At 39.3% G+C, this 13505-nt stretch overlaps 1 protein-coding gene across 1 annotated transcript in view; it reads right to left on the bottom strand.

Annotated features, from left to right (window-relative positions):
- Positions 1-13505, bottom strand: part of LOC109567082 (ATP-binding cassette sub-family C member 4-like) — a 171231-nt gene that overhangs the window by 62264 nt on the left and 95462 nt on the right. The window contains 1 exon segment of the mRNA XM_070799964.1: positions 283-433. Coding sequence (XP_070656065.1) covers positions 283-433 — 151 coding nt within the window.

Genomic DNA, 13505 nt, shown 5'->3' with positions numbered 1-13505 from the left:
ACTCTGTGTTAGGAAGTATGTCATGAACCAGAGAGAAACAGTCCCTGTCCTCATGGCGCTTATATTCCCTGTCCTAAGATTCAAACTGGAACTGACCCATCACCAGGTCCATTTGCCTTAAGGGACACATGGACTCAGTGGTAATACATTCAATTACCTAAAATTAACTTAGTGAGAAATTCAAGAAGAATGAATCTGCAGAATTTCAGGGGTGTGGTTAATTATAGCATAAATGAAAGCCAGCCAGTACTGCCCTCCCAACCTGAGAGCCTTGGTACTCACTTGTGGATTCCAGGCGTTTCACATCTCGTGATGTCTCTAAGGAATATCGCCGGAGAACAAAGAAAATGATGCCAAGGGGAATCACAGGTATAGCCACCCAAGGAATCGTAGCCACCATCACACCCACCACACCAATCACAAGTAGAAACATCTGAAATAACAAAAATACAGAGACCTCCATGTCAAGGATACTTTTCAAAGATAAACTTTAATGGTTTGTGTAGTTAGGATTGAACTCCTTTCCTTGAAAGACTTGTTGGAACAGCAAGGAATGCTTTTCTATCCAAAGAAATAAAATTATAGGTGGTCCTCATGATGTTTATTGTATGAGCCAAACACTCTGATAAGAACTTCCTAGTTATCTGCTCTTGTGATACACTCAGTAGCACTATAAGGGAGTCATTACTATCTTTAACAGAAGAGAATATATGAGGTTTAGAGAGTAGGAGCTGAATCCCAAACTATCAGGAGTCAGCAGATGTTACTAGAGGGATGAGTGAGCAGGCATCAAGGATGAGGAATCCGGAAGCCTCAGCTATACATGCAGGGATAATGAAGTGGTTAATTACAAATTCAGGGTCCAGAAAATTGATCTTTGGAAGTGGAAATTCCTCTTTCTTGGTTTTCTATCCATAGTTAACATTTACTGAGTGCTGACTGTGTTCAGGGCTGAACATTTGATACTTCACATGCATTAACTTGTTTATCCTCACAAGAGCTCTACCTAGTAACAGTATTATCTCATTTTACAGATGGAGACACTGAGGCCCAGGGAGAGGAAAACCTGATAGACACTCCAAAGTATAAGTCACAAAGCCGGGAAGCCCATGTCATGAGACTTTATGACATATTTAAGCTTTCCCCTAACATACAGCCAACTTTCTATCATCGTGCTAAGTATATAAAATGTACATTTCAAAGGTTAGTGATTATAACAACAGCAGACACCATTTACCAGGCATTTACTATATGCAAGGCACTGTGCTAAAAGTTCCATGAACATTCACTTAATTACCACATCATCTGTGAGATGATTTTATCTTGGAGAATAGTCTTCTACAAATCATTGGTTGATGCTGATGTAAGCATTCATCTTTATCAGGAAAAGTATGATAATGTGGTGGGCAGCTTCAGGCAATAAGAATACAGTCAATACTTAGCATCTGCTTGCTAAGAGAGAAGTGGGTTGGTGGAGACATGCAGATTCACAAGGCCTAGGCCAAGGCCTCTGGAGTTTATGATCTCAGATGGATACAAATCCATGGTGATTTGAACATGGTACTGAGTGCTAGGGAAACACAGAGAGGAATACCTGAAAATTCTTAGACAATTCTGAGAAGACTTAGGACTGAAATTTACAGGCTGGTTTAACAAATAGAAAGAGTAATCACAGTAGGTGGTAATCACAGTTGATGGAGATTTGGACGGAAAAGGAGTTGGGATTAAGTTAAGATGTTTGTCCAAATTAACACCAGTTGTTCTGTGTCCTCTCAGCACCACTATCACTTGCATCCCACATATGCCACCTCAGAGCCTCCCTACCTTGTCACCCAGGGCAGCTGGCCCCAGAATGTCATGTCTCTGAGGGATGGATTAGGGGGGTAATGTCTGTTATCACAGAGACTCAGGTTATCATTTCACAGCTCTTCCTGATCAGTTTTCTCAGAGGATATTCACAACCATCTTCTGAATGAGAAAAGCAAAAACTTTATTTTCATTTACAGATAATACATGAAGCTAGGAGGGTAAGTGGTTGTCCTAAGTTTTCCAGGGAAGGACTGCAGGTCATGGAGAAAGGAGCAGTTTGTACTCAGAAAATCCTAGAGCCATAGCTGTAGGCAGGGGGAGCCTGAGAGGAGGAGGAGGAAATGTCCGGAACCATGACTTTGTGTCTGGGAGCCCTTGTGAGCCAAACAGCATGTTCTGGATAGAGATCCATGTGCCTTTCCTGTTTTTCCCAATCTCTGCCGTGGTATCAATATGAAACTCAGAGTGAAGAGGACAGAATTCTGAAGGAATAAATTCCAATCATAAGTGGAGAAAAATAGGGCTGTCTGACCTCTCTCCTATTAGACCTACAGATGAATGATTTCTTAAAGCCACTGCATTAACTGTGTATCCCACCATGCTGGACTCTCCATGCTCATGGGGAGGGGTCCTTCCAGCTCCTGCTATGTCTAGTCTTTAGTCACTTGGCTCCCCATTGTTGGTTATCAAAAAATCCTACTAAAATGTCAACCAGAGAAAAATACAAATTACATTTTTTTAGCAGACCCGCATCATTTGGACAACATCCACCAGTTTCAATGATCTGGCTCTCCCCACGTGAGGGCCTTTTATGACTAACCTAGCTTGGCAGATAACCTGGAAAGCAGAGGTAAGATCAAAATGAAGGGCTCCACAGGGGCCTGTACCAATGTTTCTTCCTTAGGTACCCACTGAAGAACACCCAGGGCTGATCTCTTTTAGAATGGACCAGTTGGAACTCCTTGCAGTCCAAGGGACTCTCAAGAGTCTTCTCCAACACCACAGTTCAAAAGCACCAATTCTTCAGTGCTCAGCTTTCTTCACAGTCCAACTCTCACATCCATACATGACCACTGGAAAAACCATACCCTTGACTAGACAGACCTTTGTTGGCAAAGTAATGTCTCTGCTTTTCAATATGCTATCTAGGTTGGTCATAACTTATCTTCCAAGGAGTAAGTATCTTTTAATTTCATGCCTGCAGTCACCATCTGCAGTGATTTTGGAGCCCCAAAAGATAAAGTCTGACACTGTTTCCACTGTTTCCCCATCTATTTCCCATGAAATGATGTGACCAGTGCCACGATCTTCGTTTTCTGAATGTTGAGCTTTTAGCTAACTTTTTCACTTTCCCTGGGTATTCTTTGGAAGGAATGATGCTAAAGCTGAAACTCCAGTATTTTGGCCACCTCATGCAAAGAGTTGACTCATTGGAAAAGACTCTGATGCTGGGAGGGATTGGGGGCAGGAGGGGAAGGGGACCACAGAGGATGAGATGGCTGGATGGCATCACCGACTCGATGGATGTGAGTTTGAGTGAACTCCAGGAGATGGTGATGGACAAGGAGGCCTGGCATGCTGCAATTCATGGGACAGCAAAGAGTCTGACATGACTGAATGACTGAAGTGAAATGAACTGAAGACCCATTACTGCTGGGAGCCAGCACGGGAGTTCCCACCCATGACAAGGTCATGTGGGAGAGCCCTGATGGGCAAGGCGAGTCAGGGCTCAAGGGCCCCCCTGGATCTGCCTGAGCAGCTACCCCAAAACCAGAATCTGTCTGTTTTACTATTTCACGACTTTCACCAACTCTTCTGACATTAACAGGGGCTATCCCTGACCACCTTTCTCTGAAAAAAATCAACTTAGAGCTCTAGTTAATAAGTCTCCTGGGCATAGTAGGAGTGTTTCAATTCAAACCCCTCTGATGACTTTCTAGCTTACCTGACAGGTTTGTTTGGACTCTTGCAGCTACGCATGTGATTGTTCACAGCCTCCCAACCACGAGAGGCATGGGAAGTTTAAGATATTCTAACAATGCAGAGCTTCTCAGAGAGTTAAAATTGTTAGAATAGAACTAGTAGAGGATTTCTTTGTTGAGCTAATGCTTGCTGCCAAGTTTCCATATCCCTTATGTACTGTGTCCCTGGGAGTGTATTGATTAATATAGTTGGTATATAGAAATGTAAGTAGTAGCTTTAATGTTTGTAACCTTGTACCCTTGAGTTAATTCTTTTCTTGTTATAACCCACCACACTTTTTCCCTATAGGAATGCAACTTTATCTAATGCTTTCAGAGGGTGGCACCTGACTTTAGAATAATCACCTTTAGAGAAAATAAGTTTTCTGATTGACTAACCATTATTCAGAAGAAAGGGTCATAAAATGTTAACAGGTCTCCTGGCCAGAAGATGATGTAAATCACCTAAAGCTTTGTATATGATAAGTTTGCAGAAAGAAAGCCTGGCTTTGATATAGTCAAGGACTGCTGACCTTGCATGACTCTACACCCCCTATTATCCTCTATGCACAATTTAAGGTATAAAAGCTACTTTGGAAAATAAAGTTGCGGACCTTGCTCAACAGGCTTGGTCTCCCCGTGTCGTTCTTGCTTCCTTTTCTCTTCTTTTCTTCTCTGTTCTTCCTTCAGGATGACTAATTTGGAGCGTGGGGGCCCTCTGAGACCACTTATTTGCCCAGGCTTCTAAGATCTACTTGAGAAGGTGCCTGAAGTGGGGCACCTTCTGTGATTTGAGAGGACGTCTGTGGCCTCCGTGGTCAGTGCAAACCTGATGTCACAGGTTTTATTGGCTTTCTGTGTAAACCAGTTAGTTCAAGCCTCTGTCTCTTTCTCCTTTTATCTGTCCTTTCACCAACGCTGACCTCCTGAGGGAATCCCTGGATCCAACCGGGGCTGGACCCCGGTACATTACTAATGCTCTCAGAAGCTCCCTAGTTAGGTTAGGTCCTTCAGATTTCATGACCCTAAATTCTGAAGTAATTAAAAGAGGATGTCTCTAACAGGTTTATTTATACTTGTAGGTAATACTTTAGCCACTCTTATTGTGGATTGGATATTATACATATATATACACACATATACACATATATAATGTATGGGTTTACATTTATACATATGTAGATTTGTGAGTCTTTTATTATCAGCTATCTCAAACCCATTATAGAAGTTTGTAGAAGATGAAAATAGCATCCAAGAAAAAAATCAACATCTACAGAAGGAAACAAAAGATTCTAGTATGCTTCCTTGAAGCCAATCTCATTTCTTTCTCAGACATTCCCAGGAATTTCAAAAAGTCCAACTCAAGATACACACACAATTCCCCTGATTGGATTTCAGGCCCATCTGATGGCCCACATCACCATGGACAGTGCTTCTGTACCTCTCTCACACAGGCACAGAGACAATGATGGGTATACAGAAAAATCCATACTGACCCAGAGTAAGTGACCCAAGTCCTGATGCCCCTCAAAATAAGGAGGATAATTATTTTAATATATTTTCCATTTGGAGCACACCGTTTGGGAAATTCTATCCAAAGTCTATGAATCCACATAAATAAATAAAAAAAAAATTCTTAGATGAAATCTTCACTTGAGAGAAAATGGTGATTTTTCACAATTCAGAAAAATTCTTTAGTTTGTAGAGAATGACAGCCTACATCTGAAAGGGAAATTCCACTAGACCAGTATTGTGCTAAGACAGGGTTTAGGGCTAACCTTCTTGAATAAACAGGGAGAGTAAGACTCTATACCTCACTCTCAACCTTAGTAAAAACTGGGATATACCAACAACATGAAAGGATGGTGGTAGGATTTAAATGAGGTAATGCTAACTAGTGCTAACTAGCTAACTAGTTCATACACAACAAATAAAAACTCTAACTCCATCATTAACATCCTTTAGCATGTTCTGGACGCCAGAAGCCAGGGGAGGAGGGATGAGGTATTCAAAGACTTATGCGCCCAAAGAATCTTAAGAATCTCATGAAGTTGGACCCCAAAAGACCACTCATTCTAACCACTAGAACACCTTAGCATTATCCAAGGACATATTTGAGCAGGTGCTATTTTTCCTTTAGTTTAGTTAAGTGAAAGTCGCTCAGTCGTGTCCAACTCTTTGTGACCCCATGGACTATACAGTTCATGGAATTCTCTAGGCCAGAATACTGGAGTGGATAGCCTTTCCCTTCTCCAGGGGATCTTCCCAACCCAGGGCTCAAACCCAGGTTTCCCGCATTGCAGGCGGATTCTTTACTAGCTGAACCACAAGGCCTAGATGTGGTAATGATGTCACATGTACCAACATGATTGTGGCTTTTCTCTGGTCACAGTGAAAAATGTATCTGAGGTCTATTTTGTTTGAAGATGCAATTTTAAAATAATATGACCAGTATACTTCATGACTACAATTTCTGTCCTCCCTGTATTATCTACCCAATTCTAGGCCTTCCAAAGATTGATATCCTTAGGGATATGGCAGCAAGTAACATTTTTGAGATGGTCTTTTCTCATTCTATATATTCTTTCTCTTTCCAGTTATCCTTTTTATTGGTGCAGATTTACTGTTTTGAAACTCCTGAGCATTTATGGGTGACTAAGGGGGAAAGTGGTGGACCTCTGGATCAACAAAACCAAACCAGATTATTCAATATAGTCAAAGAGAAGATAAATTTCACATTTTCTATTTTATGCACCAGGAATTGTTATATTGATACCAGTAGAAGTACAAAATCTAGATTTTGTAAACTTGTGAATCTCAGGAAATTCAACTGTGTCCACTCCAGGTCAGCATTCTTAATGCAGGTAAGTAGCCTGGTTAGGATGTCAGGATGACTAAGGTAGAGAACATGTCACCACCACCTATGGAAGGAAGTCTAACAAGCACCTTTCATCCCGCGAAAGGATGCTGTGCTATGAGCAGCTGTTTATGACAAGCCACACTGGCATCTAAATGAATAGTACGTGAAGTATACAAAAAAATAGCAAAGAAAATAACGCTTGTGTAAATGTTAATGGTTTTGTTTAAAAAATGTGCCCAACCAAAAAAATTGAAAAATAAGACCTTGCTTTATTGTTAGAGTCCATGACAAATTTTCTCATTACACTGAAGTTCCACAATTCTCTAGATCTAGCCAACAAGCAAAGAAATCATGGTCACCCAACACACCTAAATATCATTAACAGATGACATTTCATAAGGCTTATCATGAGTCTCATGTTGCAAGTATTTCATAGGCTTTATTTAATCTCATTCTCACATCAATATGAGTAGGATGGATTATCCTCTCCATTTACAAAGTAGGAAACTTTGCAGTGATGTTCAGAGGGGCTTATTGATTTGCCCAAATTCAGAAAATTCTGTCATTTTGACCCCAAGTTTGTTCTTTTAATTTCTGCCTGATACTATATCACATATAGAGATAAAATTCACATTTAAAAAATAATGTCTAAACATACTCTTTTATATATTTTTCCTTCTGTCTGCATTTTCTAATTTTGTTGGGTTTCTTGGGGCCATATCTGGTCTTTCCCATGAGGGGACCAGTTCTAGATTCCCAGCTAATTAGGTAGTAACAGCCTGCTCAGTTCAGAGAGCAGACTGATCAGTAAAAGATCCTAAAAGTGCTCACTAATAGAACACACTAACGTGTCAATTTAAGAACTGTACTTTTAAAAATAAAAAGAAAAATCTTTCTTTATAAGAATGATGAGTTATAATCCCAGGAAGCAAAATTATGGGGGGGGGGAGGGGCAGAAATCTAATTTTAAAAAAATACATAAACCCCAAGGACACAACATTAGACTCAGTAGTTTAAATGGTTAACATCTATATTTGGATGATAATGAAATGTTAAAATCTCACATGTAGAGTTAACACTGTATACTAATACTGCAGATTTTAACATATTCCTTTCTCAAACACAGTTTGAAATACAAGGACCTGTTTGCCTCCTTGGCATTTAATTTCCAAATTGCTTACAGTCCTATAGAAATTCCCAGGTATTTACCTACATGTAACTTTAAATGTAATTCCAAGGGATTTTGTTCCTGATATTTTGTGTGAAGCTTGTGCCAAAGAACATGTTTTCTATAAACAGCAGTAAAAATATATTCTCCTTATTTTATGCAAATAAATATGCTATCTATATTTTTGGCTTATTACATTCTTGCATGAGAGGATCCCTGATGGCTCAAACAATAAAGAACCTGCCTGCAATGAGGGAGACCTGGGTTCAATCCCTGGGTTAGGAAGATCACCTGGGGGAGGGAATGGAAGCCCACTCCAGTATTCTTGCCTGGAGAATCACCATGGACAGAGAAGCCTGGTGGGCTGCAGTCCACGGGGCCGCAAAGTGTTGGACATGACTGAGCGATAAAGTGCAACACATTTTTATGTAAATTCTTTCTTGCTTGCTTTTATACTTATATTAGGTACAATGTGAAATATATATTTAATCAGTAGATAGTACTTTTATTATTTGTTTACAGTATTAAAAAAACAGAATCAGGATCGTTAAGACTGCTAACATCTCAAAAGAATTTCCGAGATTTTAATTCTGCAGTCAGACTCTTAAGAACTCTGTTTCAAGTTGTGGTAGGTACAAATCATCCAGATTGCCCTACACTATTATTGATTTTGCAAAAGTATAACTTAAGTACAATAAACAAAGCAAGAGTCACTTCTTGGTAAGAAAACAAGACAAGATTTCCTTTAAAGAGAAAAAATGATGACTAGTTTTGATCAGTGGTTTATGGATGTGGGTGTAGGAGAGATTCTTCTATCCATTTATCCTGGAAATATAAGAGATAAAAAAATAACTTGTCAATGAAAAGACTATCACATAGATTGTGCTTCTGGATAACACAAGATTCTTGTGGATGCAATAAAACCCTGAACAGACTACATGAAATTCTGAAAGGATTGAGAAATAAAATGTAATTCCTATCCAATGATACTCATTACCCTTCAATTACAGGGAGAATAGAAGCAAAAAGAAACCATGGAAGGTTTTAAAGGTAAGCTCCTAATTGTAACATCAACGTAGGGTCAGTATTGAATCTGCATGTAAGCTGATATGGTACCCTGCACATCTCAATAAGTTCAGAGATCAGCTCTGGTTCCCAGATCCTTGCTTTATCACCCCTGTTTGTTTTGATCTCACCCACCTTGGTTAACTCTGTTAAATCAGAACATTATAAAACACTGGGGTGTCTTCTTTGTATGCTGAGGTCTATACAAACCCTAAGACAAAGCTTTTCTAAACTTGTCCTTTCCTTGGGATACACTAACCACACTCTTCACCCCTCATTTCGCTGCCTTGTATCTTTTCACAACCACACCAACTCTGGGACCTGTATATTCTTCAGGCAGCTCACAACTGAGAGCACAGCTAACTCCATTGAAGAGTGAAAGGTGGGGTTTGATTTATAGTCTGTTAACCAGCACAACAGAAAGCATTAGGGAAACATGGTGCACTTCCTCCTTCGTGTTTAGTGTATCTCATTGATCAATAGCTTCCTTTCTACCTTTTGTTAGGATTCAAGTTTATTAAAAATTCAATACTGGAAACCATTTATTTGCTAATTTTACAAAGAATACCTTAAAAATAATAGCACAGAGAACTCTACTCAATATTCTGTGGTAATCTATTTGAGAAAATAATCTAAAAAAAGAATGAATATATGTATAACCAAATCACTTTGCTGTACACATGAAACTAACACAACATTATAAATTAACTATACTTCAATAAAATTAAATTTTGAAAAAAAGTTTTTTAAAAAAGTTAAATTCAAGGGTTTTCAGACCCATCTTATAATTCAAAAATTCAGCATATGTATGCATAATAATAGAAATAAGAAAAAAGTAGACCTGAATGAAATAAAAAACTAACTTCTAAGCAAAAAACTCAACAAACACAAAGCCTGGTTCTTTGAAAGCACCATGAAATATAAAAGATAAAAAATGAAGGGAAAATTTACCATTAACATGAATCAAAAGAAGATAATACAGCATACTAATGAATTGAATCTAACAACATAAAATAGATAATACTTCACAATCAGACTTGGCTAGGCAAGTCCAAAATCCGCAGGGCTGGCTGTTACAAAGGACAGGCTGGAATTCTTGGGCAGGAGCTGAAGCTGTTATCCACAGAATGAATTTCTTTTTTCTTTAGGGAAGCTGTAGCTCTTAGTGCATTTCAATTAACTGAACTGTGTCCATAGAACTATACAGGGTAATTGCCCTTACTTAAAATAAACTGATTATGGACTTTAATCATCACATCTATAAAATACCTACAGAGCAACACAGATATCATCTACAGATTGAATAACTGGGGAATGTAGTGTGGTCAAGTTGACACTTTTTTATTTATATGATAATATACATGTTTCAACACCATTCTCCCAAATCAACCTACCCTTGCCTTCTCCCACAGATCCAAAAGACTGTTCAATACATCTGTGTCCCTTTTGCTGTCTCGCATACAGGGTTATTGTTACCATATTTCTAAATTCCATATATATGCCTTATTATACTGTATTGGTGTTTTTCTTTCTGGCTTAGTTCACTCTGTGTAATAGGCTCCAGTTTCATCCACCTCATTAGAACTGATTCACATGCATTCTTTTTAATGGCTGAGTAATACTCCATTGTGTATATGTACCACTGCTTTCTTATCCATTCATCTGCTGATGGACATCTAGGTTGCTTCCATGTCCTGGCTATTCTAAACAGTGCTGCAATGAACATTGGGGTACATGTGTCTCTTTCAATTCTGGTTTCCTCGGTGTGTATGCCCAGCAGTGGGATTGCTGGGTTGTATGGCAGTTATATTTCCAGTTTTTTTAAGGAATCTCCACACTGTTCTCAATAGTGGCTGTACTAGTTTGCATTCCCACCAACAGTGTAAGAGGGTTCCCTTTTCTCCACACCCTCTCCAGCATTTATTGCTTGTAGACTTTTGGATAGCAACCATTCTGACTGGCGTGAAATGATACCTCACTGTGGTTTTAATTTGCATTTCTCTGATGATGAGTGATGTTGAGCATCTTTTCATGTGTTTGTTAGCCATCTGTATGTCTTCTTTGGAGAAATATCTGTTTAGTTATTTGGCCCATATTTGATTGGGTTGTTTATTTTTCTGGAATTGAGCTGCAGGAATTGCTTGTATATTTTTGAGATTAACTCTTTGTCAGTTGCTTCATTTCCTATTATTTTCTCCGATTCTGAAGGCTGTCTTTTCACCTTTCTTATAGTTTCCTTTGTGGTGCAGAAGCTTTTAATTTTAATTAGGTCCCACTTGTTTATTTTTGCTTTTATTTCCAATATTTGGGGAGATGGGTCATAGAGGGTCTTGCTGTGATTTATGTCAGAGAGTGTTTTGCCTATATTCTCCTCTAGGAGTTTTATAGTTTCTGGTTTTACATTTAGATCTTTAACCCATTTTTGAGTTTATTTTTGTACATGGTGTTAGAAAGTATCTTAGTTTCATTCTTTTACAAGTGGTTGACCAATTTTCCCAGCACCACTTGTTAAAGAGATTGTCTTTTCTCCATTGTATATTCTTGCCTCCTTTGTCAAAGATAAGGTGTGCATAGGTGCGTGGATTCATTTCTGGGCTTTCTATTTTGTTCCATTGATCTATATTTCTGTCTTTGTGCCAATACCATACTGTTTTGACGACTGTCACTTTGTAGTAGAGCCTGAAGTCAAGCATTAAAGTTGACACTTTAATGACCATCACAAAAAGGAAACTTTTCCCATGCCCTCTCATGAGGCCTGCATAATTCTAATACAAAAAGCTGACAATATATTTTAAGAAAAGCAAATTACAGACCAATATTCTTCACAAACAACAGATAAATTGTTGTTTTTGTCAAAAAATTCTTGACAAAATATTAACAAACTACAAACACTTCAGTTCAGTTCACTGGCTCAGTCGTGCCCAACTCTTTGCGACCCCATGAATCACAGCACGCCAGGCCTCCCTGTCCATCAACAACTCCTGGAGTTCACGCAAACTCATCTCCATCAAGTCGGTGATGCCATCCAGCCATCTCATCCTCTGTCGTTCCCTTCTCCTCCTGCCTCCAATCCCTCCAAGCATCACATCTTTTCCAATGAGTCAACACTTTGTATGAGGTGGCCGAAGTATTGGAGTTTTAGCGTTAGCATCAGTCCTTCCAATGAACACCCAGGACTGATCTCCTTTAGGATGGACTGGTTGGATCTCCTTGCAGTCCAAGGGACTCTCAAGAGTCTTCTCCCACACCACAGTTCAAAAGCATCAATTCTTCAGCGCTCAGCTTTCTTCAGAGTCCAACTCTCACATCTATACATTACCACTGGAAAAACCATAGCCTTGACTAGACAGACCTTTGTTGGCAAAATAATGTCTCTGCTTTTCAATATGCCATCTAGGTTGGTCATAACGTTCCTTCCAAGTTGTAAGCGTCTTTTAATTTCATGGCTGCAATCACCATCTGAAGTGATTTTGAAGCCCCCCAAAATAAAGTCTGACATTGTTTCCACTGTTTCCCCATCTGTTTTCCATGAAGTGATGGGACCGGATGCCATGATCTTCGTGCTCTGAATGTTGAGCTTTAAGCCAACTTTTTCACTCTCCTCTTGCACTTTCATCAAGATGCTTTTTAGTTCCTCTTCACTTTCTGCCATAAGGGTGGTGTCATCTGCATATCTGAGGTTATTGATATTTCTCCCGGCAATCTTGATTCCAGCTTGTGCTTCTTCCAGCCCAATGTTTCTCATGATGTACTCTGAATATAAGTTAAATAAGCAGCATGACAATATACAGCTTTGATGTACTCCTTTTCCTATTTGGAATCAGTCTTTTGTTCCATGTTCAGTTCTAATTGTTGCTTCCTGACCTGCATATAGCTTTCTCAAGAGGCAGGTGAGGTGGTCTGGTATTCCCATCTCTGTAAGAATTTTCCACAGTTTATTGTGATCCACACAATCAAAGGCTTTGGCATAGTTAATAAAGCAGAAATAGGTGCTTTTCTGGAACTCTCTTGCTTTTTCCTTGATCCAGCGGATGTTGGCAATTTGATCTCTGGTTCCTCTGCCTTTTCTAAAACCAGCTTGAACATCTGGAAGTTCACGGTTCATGTATTGCTGAAGCCTGGCTTGGAGAATTTTGAGCATTACTTTACTAGCATGTGAGATGAGTTCAATTGTGTGGTAGTTTGAGCATTCTTTGGCATTGCCTTTCTTTGGGATTGGAATGAAAACTGACCTTTTCCAGTCCTGTGGCCACTGCTGAGTTTTCCAAATTTGCTGGCATATTGAGTGCAGCACTTTCACAGCATCATCTTTCAGGATTTGGAATAGCTCAACTGGAATTCCATTACCTCCACTAGCTTTGTTAGTAGTGACGCTTTCTAAGGCCCAATTGACTTCACATTCCAGGATGTCTGGTTCTAGGTCAGTGATCACACCATCGTGATTATCTGGGTCATGAAGATCTTTTTTGAACAGTTCTTCTGTGTATTCTTGCCACCTCTTCCTAATATCTTCTGCTTCTCTTAGGTCTCTACCATTTCTGTCCTTTATCAAGCCCATCTTTGCATGAAATGTTCCCTTGTTATCTGTAATTTTGTTGAAGATATCTCTGCTTCTTCTGCTAAGTCGCTTCAGTTGTGTCCG

Source organism: Bos indicus, chromosome 12 (assembly GCF_029378745.1).
Source record: "Bos indicus isolate NIAB-ARS_2022 breed Sahiwal x Tharparkar chromosome 12, NIAB-ARS_B.indTharparkar_mat_pri_1.0, whole genome shotgun sequence".
NCBI lineage: Eukaryota > Metazoa > Chordata > Mammalia > Artiodactyla > Bovidae > Bos > Bos indicus.
The sequence above is the reverse complement of the archived record's forward strand: the minus strand, read 5'-3'. Positions and strand labels throughout refer to the sequence as shown.